Here is a 16,111-nt window from a genome sequence, read left to right as displayed (position 1 = left end):
GGAGAGCAATAATGTCCCTCATGAGGAAGATAAGGATAAAGAAGAAGGACAACTTGAGGAAAAGCACAAAGAAGAGGAGAAGAGGGCAAAAGAAACTGAAGGCAAAACTAAAACGAAGGAAGATGAACGAGATACAAAAGAGAAAAAAGAGACTAAAGATGATGTCAAAATCAAACCAGAAAATGTAGGAAGAAAAAGCACAAAATCCTCCATCTGTTCGCGATCTGCTCGACCCTCGACCAGAAGAGACGTCATGGCCAAGTTTCAGAAGGACCAGTGAGTCATCTTATTATCATCCTCCTTATGATCATATCTTTCTGGTAAACCTCATATAGTCCCCAGTCACAAATACCATGTGCCTAAAAGTTTTGATCACCCACACAATAGTTATATTTATTGTATGTAAACGTCTCAGGGTTCTGTATATAACCCGGTTCCATGAGAATGTAAACGAGACGCCTCATCATGCTGTGGACGCAAATGGGAACGCCTTCAGCGTGAGCCAGAGTCTGAGTCATGTGAAGGACATGCCAAGCTATTGGCTTATGACGAAGTCAGGTGACGCAACGACGAGTGCTATCACATCTATAAATAATATCTGTGCGAAATCGGCAACGGCAAATTGTCTGAAAAAAACACGCAGACATAATCGAAGTATGGCAACATGATGCGGTGCCTCGTTCCCATTCTCAGGGATCCAGGTTATATACACACCCCTGAGACGTTCCTTTACGAGGGAACATCAACATCTTCTGCGTCATGGTGTTGAGGCAAATGGGCATGGCAATACCTACGTTGCCATACTGAGAGGAAAGTTGTGGAAAGTTGTACAGGTTGTGAGTCGGGGCAGAAACTCAGCGACCGGTACTCCCGTAATCACCGGAGGTGGCAGGGGTGGCTGAACAGTTCCTGGAAGGGAATGAGGGAGAGAAGTGGCTTCTCTGCATGCTTTGCTGCTAAGACAGTCGTGAGGTCAGGTCTGCCCCCTGCAGGCTGGGACTCTACGAGTTGGGACACGGCAAAAACTGACGGAAAGCCTCAGACTGTTTCTTCGCCGCCTGAAACCGTTCAACGACTAACTTGTCAAAAAGGCCAGACAGCGAGACCGGGGCATCCAGCAGAAAAGATCTTACTTTGTCCTTAATTCCCGAGAGGTCGAACCACATATGCCTGTCCTTAGACACCAAAGCAGCCATAGATCGGCCGATAGCATGGGCCGTCTGCTTAGTGGCACGGAGAGATGCCTTATGGAGGTCTTTAACTGCCTCGAGGCCTAGGCCCAGTTCTCTGAGCAGGTCAGCCTGGTAACCAGTAACAAGGCCATGGTGTGCAGAGCCCCACCAGCCTGACCAGCTGCCTCATAAAGGCTGATTTATACTTCTGCGTCGGACCTACGCCGGAGCCTCTACGCTGTAGGCTATGCGTTGCTTTTCATTTATACTTCTGCGTCGTTGTCCACGTTGATGCGCAATTACACATGCAGAGGGAGCATGTGAAACACGAGGGAGGGGTTCTAGCAGACCAATCACAGCGCTTGCGTCCGCGTAGAGTTGACGCGTTGTTACATTTTGGGAGAGGTGCACGTCAGGGTACGCCGAAGGGTACGTGCGCTACACACAGCCTATGACGTAGCTACGGCGGGAGTTCGACGCAGAAGTATAAATTGGGCTTAAGCCTGGCCCACTAACGAAGATGTAATTCTACAGGACATGAAAAAAATGCGCTAAAACCCCTTTGGATGTAGAGATAATTCGACTTATAAAATCGTATCAAGCCAAGGCACTTCGAGAGTTTAAATAAATGTATATAAAAAACCTTTATTTTATCATGGCTTAGGCAATAAAAAAACGTTTTCAAATAACCGCACACCAACGCGTTGCAGCTAATAAGCTTTCATCAGGGTGATTATCACGACTAACTAATTGATGTGTAAAGGACAGTGTGTTGCCTATACGCTTGTAAAGGCTTTTTATATACATTTACTTAAACTCTTGAGTGCCTTGGCTTGGTACGTTTAAATGGATGTAATTCTACAGGGTTTGAGGGCAAGACCTCTTTAATGATGTATTGATGCGGGAGACAACTCGCAAGCTTCTCTTCCACCCAAGGCATCGACTTATACCCATGTTCATTAAGCCAAACAATAGTCGAATAATCCAACGTCATTGGGTTATGAACATGGGAGGAATAAGTGGCTTTTCACTAGTTCACACTTACAAATAAGTCAGATAGAATAAATGCGTATTTGGCGTGCTGTCCGAGGAGAGGGCTCCGGGCTCAGTATTCGGCCCGAACCCAGAGTACTCCCCCCGTATTCCTGGCTGTGAAAGAACAAGCCAAGGGTGAGGAGTCGGGGTGGTGGAGGGATGCTGAAACTGTCAAGGAAGTTAGGTGAGTTGACAGAGTGAATATATATATGCTTCCTCTCATGCTGATAGGGTAGACATGGTAATTGTTTGATGAGATGATTGATAGATTGGTTGATTGATTGATTGATTATTTGAACGTGCTCCTCCCGAACTTTGTTTATAAAACATCATTTCATGACTTCAAGATCTCACTGGGGAGAGCGGGGAAAAGAAAGGAAGCTTACGTTTGGGTGGCTGGGCCAATTGGTGTTTAACCACCACACGAGTGACGACCTCTAGAGGCTCCTCATATGTCTTAGAGGAAGATGGTAACTGCCCGCTGGTCGCACTCGATTCGTATAGTAGACCCCCCTGAGAGCAGATCCTCGTCCAGAGCGGAAGATATCCCAGAGCGAGCTTCCAACTCCTGAACGGGACCCTTGGCGGGTAGATACCATCAGACAACAAATATACACTGAGGGTGACAGACAAACTGCTTCTGAAGACAAGCTGGTGATGCTCTTGCGCAGGTGTTATTTATAGATGTGACTTTGCACGTCACTTGACTTCGTCATAAGCCGATAGCTTGGCGTGTTCTACACGTGACTCAGACACTGGCTCACACTGAAGCCGTTCCCAATTGCGTCAACAGCATGACGCGGTGTCGATGTTCCCTCGAAAGGAAACTTCCATTATTGGCAATGAATTGGGTTTGTTGAACAGGTGCATTTGTTCAGTCAGTCAGGCAGTCAGTCACCTTTATTTTTCAAAGCAGCTTTACAGGGATAAACAGGAAAATAACTGAATCAATGATGCAAACAGAGTTCAGTTCGGCTGTAAAGCAGCTCTAGAAAGAAGTCATTGTTCAGCTGAAGTCAGCTCAGTGTTGTTCAGTATATCTCTCTGTCTTTAATCTGAATTGTATATGTTGGCTTGTTGCAGGACTCCAGGTGTCAGAAACTTTAAAGTTCAGCGGACATCTATAGGCATGGCAGGCGGAGCATCAATCAAACAGAAAATTCTCAATTGGTGCAGGAACAAAACACAGAAATATGAGGTAAGCTAAAGCTCAAACGTCCTCAGAAACAAGAAACTTTGTAAACATTCACTATTAAACCAGTCTGTCATATAAAGAAACCAAACCACAATAGCTGTGTTTCCATCCAAAGTTGTGAAGTTAACTTGTGCGCAAAATGCATTATATAACAATGGAATAAGCCATAACACATTTGAGAATAAAGCAGCGTTTCCATCCCACGTGTTCAAGAGAACAACATCATCACTTCCTGGTGCAAAATATCAATAATAAACTGTAAGTTTCTGCACTCTGGCTGTTTCCCTCCATCATGAACGAGTGTGTCTCAGAGCGATAGAGGAAACACAGTAAACGCTGTCATGTTCTCTAGCGTTCGGATGCTGGTGTTTGGGAACACACTCGTGTGTGAGACGCTTCTGGAGGGAATTAAACCAAATCATTCACACACTTCGACTCCGGCTTTCAGAAACACCAAACCAACATTAGAGACGCTGCGACGCCATTGGTCTGCTGGTTAGTCCAGTCATCCAATCACAGCCTCTGACGCAAAGTCACGTGAGGTTATTGAGGGATTTATTCAGTAAATGTTTTTCCATCATGGTTTATGTGCATGACCTCTTATTGGAAAAAAAAAAAACTATTATCCACCTCAACTGAGCGTTTTTTTATGCACATTTTTAGAATTGATCTTGCCGTTTCCATCCATCTTTTTAATGTGGTATGGCAAAATGAGAATAAAAATAGGTGAGATGGAAACATAGCTAGCATAGCAACTCAAGGACCCTATAGATCTTATAGCCACTTGTAATTTTCACAACTCACAATTTCAGTTTTCGCTTAGATGTTTTATTAGCTGAACAATTGGCATATTGTTAAACAACAGTACAATCCAACACTGTACTTCTGGTCCCTCACAGCCTTGTTTTCATTCCTGTCAGAAGTTTAATATGGCGCTACCCTGATCAAGGTCTATACAGTTCCTGACAAAAGTTCTTGCTCCAAAGAACCTTTATTTTTGAGAGTACTGCTCACCCTCAAGATGACGCTGCAAACATTAGGCTAGCATGACCTTAGTGAGGTCGTCATAACTCGATCAAAATACTTTGCATGTTCAGACACTTGTTTGGGATCCACCATCATTTCAACACAATCTAATGGAAATCCCTAACAATTTTACATTTACAACTGTTTGTCGTACAATCCGCTTAGTCTCCAGTGATGGTTATTTTTAGAGATGGACCTTCATGCTCAATTTCTTTCTAAAAAATCACGTTTTTGTGTGATTCACATCGTACAATTTCATACGAAATCATTGAAATAGCTAGATTATCCGGTAAGATCGGGTTATTTTCATAATCTTGAAAACAATTTGACATTGTGTATTTCTCTTGTGCTGTTCATTTTCAGTTCAAGCTTATTTGCACAGCGCTTTTCAGCATACAGATCGTTTCAAAGCAGCGTTTCAATAATACAATGTGTGCTGTATCATATCTCAAAGGGTGTCTGCATAGAAAACTTCTCTTCCTCTTGGAGTGACGGCCTGGCTTTCTGTGCACTCGTCCATCGCTTCTTTCCCTCTGCTTTTGACTTCTCCTCCCTCAAAGCCAGTGAACGAGAGAAGAACTTCACTCTGGCCTTCAGTACAGCAGAGTAAGTAGACTGTGTTCACAGTGTGGGACAGACATATGCAAGCGCTATTACACAAAGACGCATGGGTGTGTGAGGAAGAAAGAGTGACTTTATGTGCAAATGTAGCAGCACGAGGATGGAATAGAAAGATTTAAAGCATAAAATGATCTCTGCTAACGACTACGCCACCCTGGAATCTTGCCAGGGACAATAAAATATAGTTTGTTATTTAAGGAAACACAGGTTCGTCCACAGTAAGGCGGCAGGAGACGTAGGTACAAAAATATAAATTTGTTTTATTAAAGATAAATAATCAATATAAAATGCACAAACATCAACAGCACTCAATGTAGACAATTTTGTGGTTCCACAAGCACACATGGAGCGACCTGAGTCAGCAGGACAGGAGCCGAGGCAGAGCAGTGGATAAGGGCACATAAGGCCTCCACGACAAGTCACCTTTTCCGTACGCCTGTGCATATACACTCACACCAGTACACACACACTCACACCACTCAGCACACCACACTCGTGAGGGAGACCACCACCAACAATCCGCCCCTGCTTTGTGCACTCAGCTCCTGGAACAGAAATGTCACTGTTGAAACTGTGGAACCACAAAATTGTCTACATTGAGTGCTGTTGATGTTTGTGCATTTTATATTGATTATTTATCTTTAATAAAACAAATTTATATTTTTGTACCTACGTCTCCTGCCGCCTTACTGTGGACGAACCTGTGTTTCCTTAAATAACAAACTATATTTTATTGTCCCTGGCAAGATTCCAGGGTGGCGTAGTCGTTAGCAGAGATCATTTTATGCTTTAAATCTTTCTATTCCATCCTCGTGCTGCTACATTCTGGCGTAGTCGGCAGGATAGGAGCCGAGGCAGAGCAGTGGATAAGGGCACATAAGGCCTCCACGACAAGTCACCTTTTCCGTACGCCTGTGCATATACACTCACACCAGTACACACACACTCACACCACTCAGCACACCACACTCGTGAGGGAGACCACCACCAACAATCCGCCCCTGCTTTGTGCACTCAGCTCCTGGAACAGAAATGTCACTGTTGAAACACACTCAGAATTGTCACTGTTGAAACACACTCAGAATTGTCACTGTTGAAACACACTCAGAATTGTCACTGTTGAAACACACTCAGAATTGTCACTGTTGAAACACACTCAGAATTGTCACTGTTGAAACACACTCAGAACTGTCACTCCAAGAGACAGAAATTGGAGTAGAGATGTTCAGTTTCACGTTAAACATATTACAAAATTCTGAGTCAAAATACAAAATAAAAACTAATACAAACGAAAAGAAAACTTTCCTGGTGTCACAAGACACAGAGACAACCCCGAAATAAAGGGCTCACATGGAGGCACACACACTAAAATAAACACAAAGGACAGTGTTTTCAGTCCTTTGTCCACAGCGGATCAAAGCAACAGCAAAAGCAGCAAAGCAACAGCAGCAAAGCAACAGCAAAAGCAGCAAAGCAACAGCGCCTCCAGAAGTAGTCCCACGCAGTCAACCGCACGGAACTAATCGGTGGTGCAGATGCGACCCATTGGTCCGTACTACATCTTTTAGGTGCGATCTCTGGGGGACCAACTCAGTCAGGCAGACAACATGCATGTGGGCTCATCCCGTCTATCAGGTGGACAGCATGCGCGTCGGCAATAACTAAGCATTCCGGACATGAAGTATAAACATACTTTGACCATCAAGGGTACAACCTCAGCCGAATGCCAGCCGCGAAAGCTTGCATGTCGCCCTGAATGACGACACGGGAAGGGGCGGTGCCTCATGACACCATACACTCTAACCAGCTTGTTTATATGCGCTATTACAGCTCACTGATAGGACGAGCTCAAATGAATTAATCAGCCACCTGCAGGCAGGATATATTTCATTAGACCTGCCACACAAACATCTGACAGTCTGTAAATGCAAAACTCTGTCTCTCTCTCATATCTGCAGATCTCTTGCTGACTGCTGCCCCCTTCTGGAAGTGTCGGATATGTTACTAATGGGCAACAAGCCAGACCCGCTGTGTGTTTTCACCTATGTGCAGGCTCTCTGCCATCACCTCTCAAAGATAGAGAAGGAGAGGAGGGAGAAAGAGAGCACGGAGAAGAACACAAACACAGAAGACGATCGAGGGGTTCCTGAAGCCAACGAAAAAGGAGACGGAGAGGGGGATGAGAGTCGACTAAACGAGGAGACGGAGGAAAACACATCAGATTCTGGCATGAAGACAGAACAAGAGACGGGTCCCAGTGAAAATGTTATAGATGTTGTGGATGAGAAACTCAATGAATTAATGAATGAATGAAAAAAGAAAGGAGAGCCTAAGCATAATTTATTGTTGTCGCAATCTGCTTTTGAGGAGGAATATATAGTGTCTAATGTGGATGATCAGTGTGTTATTCTGTTTAAATGTTTTGGGTTTCATTTTGGCTGTTTTAAAAATGTACATTTTATGTCGTTTGACTTCCGCCTTCTAACTCATGTCAGAAATATGACATGCTTTATGTTTTTATGGTAAACACTGTACATTTTAACAAGTTCAGTTTGCTTAAAAAAAGATTGGAAACCGATTGCCTTATTTTTGCGAAGGGAAATTGAAGTTAAATAAGCAATCAGCTAAGAGTAAAGAAAGATAACTCTTCCTGAGTAAATTAACTAAGTAAGTTTAATACTTCAATTTCACTTAATATACTTCCTAAATACTATTATTCTCAACATGAATTTAATCTTTCATTTTAAGCTTAATAAACTACATGCAGTCGGTTTCCAACATTTCTTCAAGTGAAGTAAACTAGTTTAAGAGGGTAGGCAACACAAGTTTGAAGTTTCCACACTTGATTTTTGTACTAAGCTATTTAAGTACATCACAATAATAAAACTATGTGATTCTAAAGCATCTTTCCATGTTCTTGTCTAAGACACTTATACATTTATAGACCTGACTAAACATCATTACAGCATCAGTCACCGGACCTGCTGGAACTGAACATCATCCACGATAATTCTTCCTTAAAATAATAACTCTGCTTTGTCGTTATTAACCAAATAAACATATTTATTTTGAATTTTAATCAAATTTTGTGTATAAGGGTGATTTTTACAGGCAAACTTTTAAGTGAAATGTTAAAGATTTCATGCTAGTTTTAAAGGGAGGATCTTAATTTATGTGATGTTTAATTGTTTGAGTGCATTAAGGCTAAATTTGCAGGGATTTGTCTATAAGCTTGTCCCTCAGTCAGATTTTTTTCCTTCCTCTCTGTTCAAATGAACACAAATATAAATATATTACATTTAATCATTTAGCAGAGGCTTTTATCCAAAATGACTTTGGGGAGAACAATAGAAGACCAGCAAGAGGGCAACAGTAGTGCTGTAACACGTCTCAGATAGTCTAGCACAGAACACATAGCGAGGTTTGTTTTTAAATCAGAAAAACAAAACTAATAGAATAGTATAGATTAGAAAAGGTAAGTGCTAGTATTAACTGGTGCTGACGAGAAAGATGTCTTTAGATATTTTTTGAAAATGACTAAAAACTGAGCAGCTGGAATTGAGATAAAGTTGGAATGAAACCAGTAAATAATATGTGGCATGGTTGAACTGATCCGGAAAGGTCGAACGAGTCTAATTGATCTAATCGTCCACAATAACCCTAAAGAACAGAATGTTTAATCTCTCGGGTCACAAAATGACTTCCTCAGCTGAAGTCCCGCCAAACTCTGTCAGCAGTTTTTGTTTTGATGGCTTTAGAACATGAAACCCATCCGCCGCGACGGCTCCACGCTGAAGCAGGAAAGCGACTCGGTGTGCGTTTAGGCTGGAGTGAGCGAGAGGAAGGTAATGAATGAAGAGAGGATAATGATTACGCATGGCGCATGTGCTGCTGAACCCTGACGAATTTAAGGCTGTAAATTAAATGACTCAGTGTCTCTGTTTCGTCCACATGTTCCAGTCATTTGGTGCTATATATATCGTTTGCACTCCGAGTATCTCTCTCAGAGTATCGTATTTCTCTGGTATGAAAGTGCTGGTGACCTGATGAAGTCCCAGCAGACGCCGGCTCTATCAGAGCACACAAACACACACAGAGAGAGTCACTCAGTTTTGAGGTAAAAGTTCTGGAGTGTTTTGTGTTCATCTGGCAATATCGATTGATCACCTCAAGACTCAAAGGATCATGCGATCAGGATATGCTGGCAAGCCGAAAATCTGCCTTTGTTGGAGGCTTTAATCATTAATCATTTGGATTTCCTGCGAGGATTGGGAACACTCAGTCATCAATATAATTTGGCCATGGATTCCATCGATCCAGAATCCTCCAATTACACGGACTCAGACAACAACGCTTCGTCCATGCCAGCGTCATCGACGTCCCGTAAGACCACGCACTACCGTGACCATGGAGGTCTTGGTTATGGAGTGGGAGTTGTGTGGACGCATCTCCGTCCCTTCCTTCCCTTCTTCCTGATCTCCAGCCTGGTGGTGGTCCTGGTTTACCTGATGCAGAGTATCGTGTACGGAGGGCCCTTCACCGACCCGCTGTTCTTCAGCAAGTTTGAGAAGCGCTGGCCCCCGTCCGACCAGGAGCCAGAACTCGGATCATCCGGGATCCTTTAAGGCAGAGAGCTTTTAAACCGGTTACTGCCTACTGATAAACCCCTGAGAATTACAGTGATGAGACTGAGGATATAGACAAAGATTCATGAGATTGACCTCAATGAGTAAATAAGGGTTTTGCGCTCCTTTGTTTTGGAATGAAGGGGGAAAATGTATGCAGAGGATCAAGAGGCTCCATTCACATAAATAGCTGAGAACTGATGATGTAATTTGGCTAAGACAGCCTGTATACTGCTGGTTAAAGTCTCTCTAGTCAATCTATCTAAATAACCACCTGTGTTACTGTGATACTCGCAGACGCTTCCTCCAAAACGTCTGGTCTGACCTACTATTTAAAAACAAATGGTGTTACAAACTGTTAATAAACACTGGTATTATTTATTGTATGCCTACGTGCATAATAATAATGGGTTTTATTATATATGCTTAAGACAAGTTTGGCAGGTTTGTTTTTTGTTCTAGTCAAGTTTTGAGTTTGATGTATAGTTATTTATCAGAAACTCTCTGATGTGTTGATATGTTCACATTTATCCCACACTGACAGATAAACTTCCTCTTTTAAATGGAAGGTCAATTCGGCACACATATAGTACATTTTATGTCACAGTAAACTTATTTCAATTCAAAATTAATAATTAAAAAAAAATGTGTACCACTGGTAACTGGTATAATTTGTAAGCCAATACGTGTGCTGGGTTCTGCTTGAATGTTGTTCCTATCTGTGATTTTAAGAGAGGCTGCTCACTGCAGAACAAATGGGTAGAGCTCACGTCCAGAGAGGAGGAGCGAATGTAATTTGGGCCGAATGGGTGGAGCTAGAATATCCAACCACACCCACAACCCTATCCCTCCACCCCATTAGACGTCCAGAGAGGTGGAGCTGGACATCACAGGCTTGTTGGACTTCATGCAGCGCTGCGCAGACCGATCGGCGGCTGACTTGAAGCAGTGCATGCCAGTTAGAAACTGTGTCAGACTTGAGACAGCGCCGACACCACGTGACTGTGACAAATGTACATCAAAGTAGATATAATAAATAGATAATCCACCTTTGTTGTTTTGTTTACATAAAATGTCCTTTCTATTCCTGCACGAAAAATGTAATACAATTCTAATTCTTTGTACACATTAGATGGCATATCTAAAGCTAAAGACATATAAACAGATCTTATATCCCTTCTGCTTTGGATAGTAAGACCCTACCATTCAGGGATGAATCTCTTTAAAGCCAGATATTAGATCTTGTAGGCTTGTTATTGAGCACACTGCCTTCATTTTCATCTTTATGTATCATAACTCCTAAATATGTAACTGTATGTTTAATAGGAATACCATGTAATTCTGTTAAATTACATGCTTTAAGTGAAAACAGCACTGATTTATTTATATTAATTTTAAGGCCTGGTACTGAGAAAAACTCTTTAATACAATTAACCGCTTTTATGATTTCTGAATAATTTTTTAAGAAAAATAGTAGTATTGTTGGGTTCTGATGTCCACCCAATTTTCATTTTCAACCAAAATGCAATGTCTGTCCGACATTGGAGTCCAACGTCAATCTGACGTTATATTGACGTCCGGTGCCTGCTGGGAAGGGTAGCTATGGAAACTAACAAGACAGGAATGAAAACAAGGGAAACAGGAACTAAATACACAGGAAAGAAACACAAGACAAAAGAATATCAAAATAAAAGTCCATGAATATTGAATAGGGGAATCATGACAGCATCTTAAATTTTTTTTTGGCTTCATACTGTCGTCTGAAGCTAATATTTTGGGGCACACAACACACTGTGGTCTCTCTTCCGGTCTACCCACCATTGTACTGGTGAATCCGAGGGCAATATATGCCTCGTCATATTTTCTTGTCTTTAAAACTCGGTGTCTACATGTGCTGCGGCAGATTGGTGAGGCTATCTGAACTGAATGCGTCATAGGGAACGTTGCAAATACATTTCTCCTTCATGTCAGAAGTTGCGCGAATGCTTGCAGTACAATATCGCTCTACAATTGTTCTATGATTAAATCACTGACAGAGACCCCTCCCCCTACAGCCAATCACTGTGTGAATAGTTAGTAAGCGTGATGTCATCATCCATAGAATGTAAACATTTGAGAAATAAAGCGCATGTGTAACAGTATATTGGATGCAAGCATTCAGTCTTAAAGGGTCAAACAACAAAGGACAAAGAAATCACTCACTGCTCTTGATTGAATGACTTTTGTAACTTATACAGTGAAGACTATCAGTGTAATTTCACATTTGATTACTTTATTCAAATCCTGTACCTGAAAACGTCTCAGTTACATATGTAACCATATGAGACGTTATGTTGACGTCACCAGCGTATTTGGTACGTACAGCAAACCGAAACTAGAGCGGGCACTTCTGTGTTACCGGCAACTTGAGGCGAGCACACGGGAAGAAACCGGCTCTACACATTGGCTATTGAATCTAGCGAATGTTTTTGGTGTCGCCCAGCCAGCACCACTACATATATCTGTCAGTGAGGCGCCGTGCGTCATCGCCCAGGAAGAGGCAACACTCCTAGTGGAGTGGGCTCTCAACCAGAGCGGCCAAGGCACGCCTTGTGCTTCATATATATGCATCCACGTATAGGCGCAGAGCTGGGTCTGCCTCCTCTGGGGGCAGCGCTTGCAGGTTCACTACCTGGTCCCGGAAGGGAGTGGTAGGAACCTTAAGCACATATCCAGGCCGGGGTCTCAGGATCACGTGAGAGTTATCCGGCCCAAACGCGAGGCACGATTCGTCGGCTGAAAATTCTTAAGTGTCTTAAAATTCTCCACCCGGCCCTCTTCCAGGGGAGGGAGTGGTGCAGTCACCATCTCCTGAAGAGATGTCCCTTCCACCTCTGGGTCGCCCGTCTCAGGGTCGTTTTCACCTCCGCTTGCCTCCTGGTTTGGCAGCGGCCTGGACGGGCTGGGCCGGCTTCCTGCAGTTGGCTCCACGCTGTGGCCTAGCGGGAGCTGAGGATGCTGCAGGAGGAGCAATCCGCCGGGGCAAGATGTGTTGGATCGTCTCCGTCTGCTTCTGGGCAACCGAGAACTGTTGGGCGAAACTCTCAACTGCGTCGCAGAATAAACCAACCTGGGAAATGAGGAGTCCAGGAACCGATATTTATCATATTTGCCAGGTTGAGCCAGAGGTGGCGCTGCTGGACCACCATGGTGGACATCACCTGACCAATCGAACGTACGGTTTCCTTCGTCGCTTGGAGACCGAGGTCAGCCACGGAACTCCTTCAGGATCTTTCAGGGTCAGAACCACCCTCGTGCATGTCCATGAGCGCCTGGGCCTAATCGACCTGCAGAAGAGACATGACAGGGAGGGCAGAAGCAACCTGTCAACAAGCTCTGTAAGCCTTGTCCGTAAGAGCGGACGAGAACTTGCAGGCCTTGAATGGGAGACGTAGTTTACTGCACCAGGAGGCAGCAGACGCCGGACACAATTGCATCGTGACGGCCCGCTTCACCGGAGGGATCTCCACGTTCCCCTTAGCTGCTCCGCCATCAAGGGTGGTGAGGAGGGAAGAGCCACTAGAGCGACTCTGGGCAAAAAAAGGTGCCGTCCATGTTCTAGTGACTTCTTCATGTACCTCCGGGAAGAAAGGCACCGGGGCGGGACGCTGAGAACCAGTGCGAGCCATCCCGAGAAACCAATCATCCAGCCTAGAAGGTTCGGGTCACTATGGAGGGTTCTACGTGAGCCTGACCTTCTCGGCAGCCCGGGATAACATAGCCGTCAACTCCTGGTCAGTCTCGGGCAACGCCCCTCTCCCAGAAGGAGGCAACACAGCCGAGTCTTCTTCCCCAGAAGACTAAAGCTCCCCCTCCAATGCTGCGATCGATATCTGATCGTCAGCGGAAGCCCCGAAGGAAATGGCTGGTTGTCCATGAGAAGGACCAATGCGCTCCAACAGAAGCTCCACAGCTTGCGGTGTTGCAGAGGTGTGAGGGGCCCACAGAGTTTTGCTCAGCAGGGAAGCCCTCACGGTGATCCTTAGGTCACCCTGGCTAAGCGCCGAAGTACCAGGGGGGACAAGAATAGGCACTAGATCGTGGGATAGGCGAGGGGACTGCACCTCTCTTGAGGTAATCGAGTCTCGACCTTAGCACAGCGATAGTCATGTTCCCGCAGTGAGAACAGGAGCTATCCACTATGCTGAATGCCCAAACACGTGATGCAACGATTGTAACCATCAGCTGACGCCAGGGAACGACCGCACCCAGAAACGCACGGGTGGAATGACATCCTGAAAAGGATGCAGTGTCACACTCTGTGAAGCTCTTTTAGAGAAATAAACTCTCTGTTAATAGTGCAGAAGCACTCAGGGATGGCCGCGGTGCACAAGCAGGGAATGTAGTGTAGCCTGCTGTGCACATTCAAGCCGCACTGACACTCTTAGATGCTGTGAAATCAGCAATTGGTTTGGGTCTTGCGGACCACCGCTGAATCGCATCGTCACACCAACACTCAGAGAACCCTCGTTGAGTCTTCTTATTTTCTCGACTGAGAACACACTTCTGCTACTTGTGATACTTGTCTGTGGATACTTACCTCCGTGTTTAACTATTATCTTCTACTCCTGAGATCTCCAGCTCGTGGGTTCATTATCTTCTGTTTCCTTCTGAGATTACCTGTTTCATCATTCCATTCATCTGCAATTTAATGCGTGTGTGGTGCAACTTACCCCTTTCTACTGAGTCTGTTCCCCTGACACCTTTATGGTGATCAGTGTTTGCTTTAGTCAGGCTCTTGGCCCTTGACTTTTTAATGTTAGTTTTTCTCTGGCTGTTGTAACTGAGTGTTTGGAAGGCACTTTGTTATGGGGAAAAAAGCCAAGAGAGAATTTGATCAGGTGATGTTGGCCACATATTGATGGCGACATAATTATCATTGTGGCCTGTTTCACTGATCATATGTCACGCTGAGGCAAGGATGAAGCAGAGAGAGAATCCAAGTGCAAGCATACATTTAATAAAACAAACAGGTAATCCAGGCAGAACACGGAACTCAGGACAAGAACAGGTAACAGTACATTAAACAACGACCGACAACCAACAACTGAAGCACAGAGGTTTAAATACACAGACAAACAAGCTAAACAAGATAACAAGGGGGTGTGGCTAATTAGAAACACCTGGGAGAACTAATAAGCAAGAAAAACTACAAAGGACTACAAAACATGACACAGAACAGGAAATAACAAAAGTGCACACAAGACAAGGGAAACACAGGACAGGAAACATTACATAGCCCCCCACCTAAGGAGTGGATTCCAGACACTCCTCAGAAAATAAAAGTCCAGGAGGGTGGTGGGTCTGAGGCGGATCCGGGGGCGGGACGGGGGGCCAGGCCCGTGGAGCGGAAGAGGACCTGAAGACTCCGGCAGGGCAGAAGGCCAGGGCGGAGCAGGCTGTGCAGGTGACCAGGGCGGAGCAGGCTGTGCAGGCGGCCAGGGCGGAGCAGGCTGTGCAGGCGGCCAGGGCGGAGCAGGCTGTGCAGGCGGCCAGGGCGGAGCAGGCTGTGCAGGCGGCCAGGGCGGAGCAGGCTGTGCAGGCGAACAGGGTGGAGGCGACCGTGCAGGCGGCCAGGGAGGAGACGACCCTTCAGGCGACCATGGCACAGGAACAGACACGGGCTCAGAGGAGACCATCTTGTCCGAAGATACAGGCGTGGAGTCGGCCATCTTGTCCGAAAACACAGGCGCGGAGTCGGCCATCTTGTCCGAAAACACAGGCGTGGAGTCGGCCATCTTGTCCGAAGACCTCTCGGGCGGCCACGGCGGTGAAGACCCCTCGGGCGGCCACGGCGGTGAAGACCCCTCGGGCGGCCACGGCGGTGAAGACCCCTCGGGCGGCCACGGCGGTGAAGACCCCTCGGGCGGCCACGGCGGTGAAGACCCCTCGGGCGGCCACGGCGGTGAAGACCCCTCGGGCGGCCACGGCGGAGAAGACCCTTCGGGCGGCCACGGCGGAGAAGACCCTTCGGGCGGCCACGGCGGAGAAGACCCTTCGGGCGACCACGGCGGAGAAGACCCTTCGGGCGGCCACGAACCTTCAGGCGGCCAGGGCGGATCGGACTGGTCCGGAGGTGTTTTGCCCCCCCCCAAAATTTTCTTGGGGAGGCTCCCCGGTAAAGAGTCCTGGACCAGCGGTGAAGAAGGTTTTGAGCTGGGCAGATCCAGCGGTGAGGGCTCTGTGCTGGGCAGATCCAGCGGTGAGGGCTCTGTGCTGGGCAGATCCAGCGGTGAGGGCTCTGTGCTGGGCAGATCCAGCGGTGAGGGCTCTGTGCTGGGCAGATCCAGCGGTGAGGGCTCTGTGCTGGGCAGATCCAGCGGTGAGGGCTCTGTGCTGGGCAGATCCAGCGGTGAGGGCTCTGTGCTGGGCAGATCCAGCGGTGAGGGCTCTGTGCT

At 45.8% G+C, this 16,111-nt stretch overlaps 1 protein-coding gene across 1 annotated transcript in view; it reads left to right on the top strand.

Moving 5' to 3' along the window:
- Positions 1-7,955, top strand: part of smtnl1 (smoothelin-like 1) — an 11,060-nt gene extending 3,105 nt beyond the window's left edge. Inside the window, exons 2-5 of the mRNA XM_084429839.1 lie at positions 1-276; positions 3,291-3,405; positions 4,883-5,034; positions 7,008-7,955. The exon at positions 1-276 is cut by the window's left edge and continues 266 nt beyond it. Coding sequence (XP_084285965.1) covers positions 1-276; positions 3,291-3,405; positions 4,883-5,034; positions 7,008-7,362 — 898 coding nt within the window. The 3' untranslated portion in view covers positions 7,363-7,955. The remainder of the gene's footprint in view (positions 277-3,290; positions 3,406-4,882; positions 5,035-7,007) is intronic.
- Positions 7,956-16,111: the final 8,156 nt, after the last annotated feature.

Source organism: Rutilus rutilus (genome assembly GCF_951802725.1).
Source record: "Rutilus rutilus genome assembly, chromosome: 14".
In the NCBI taxonomy this organism is placed as follows: domain Eukaryota; kingdom Metazoa; phylum Chordata; class Actinopteri; order Cypriniformes; family Leuciscidae; genus Rutilus; species Rutilus rutilus.
The sequence above is the reverse complement of the archived record's forward strand: the minus strand, read 5'-3'. Positions and strand labels throughout refer to the sequence as shown.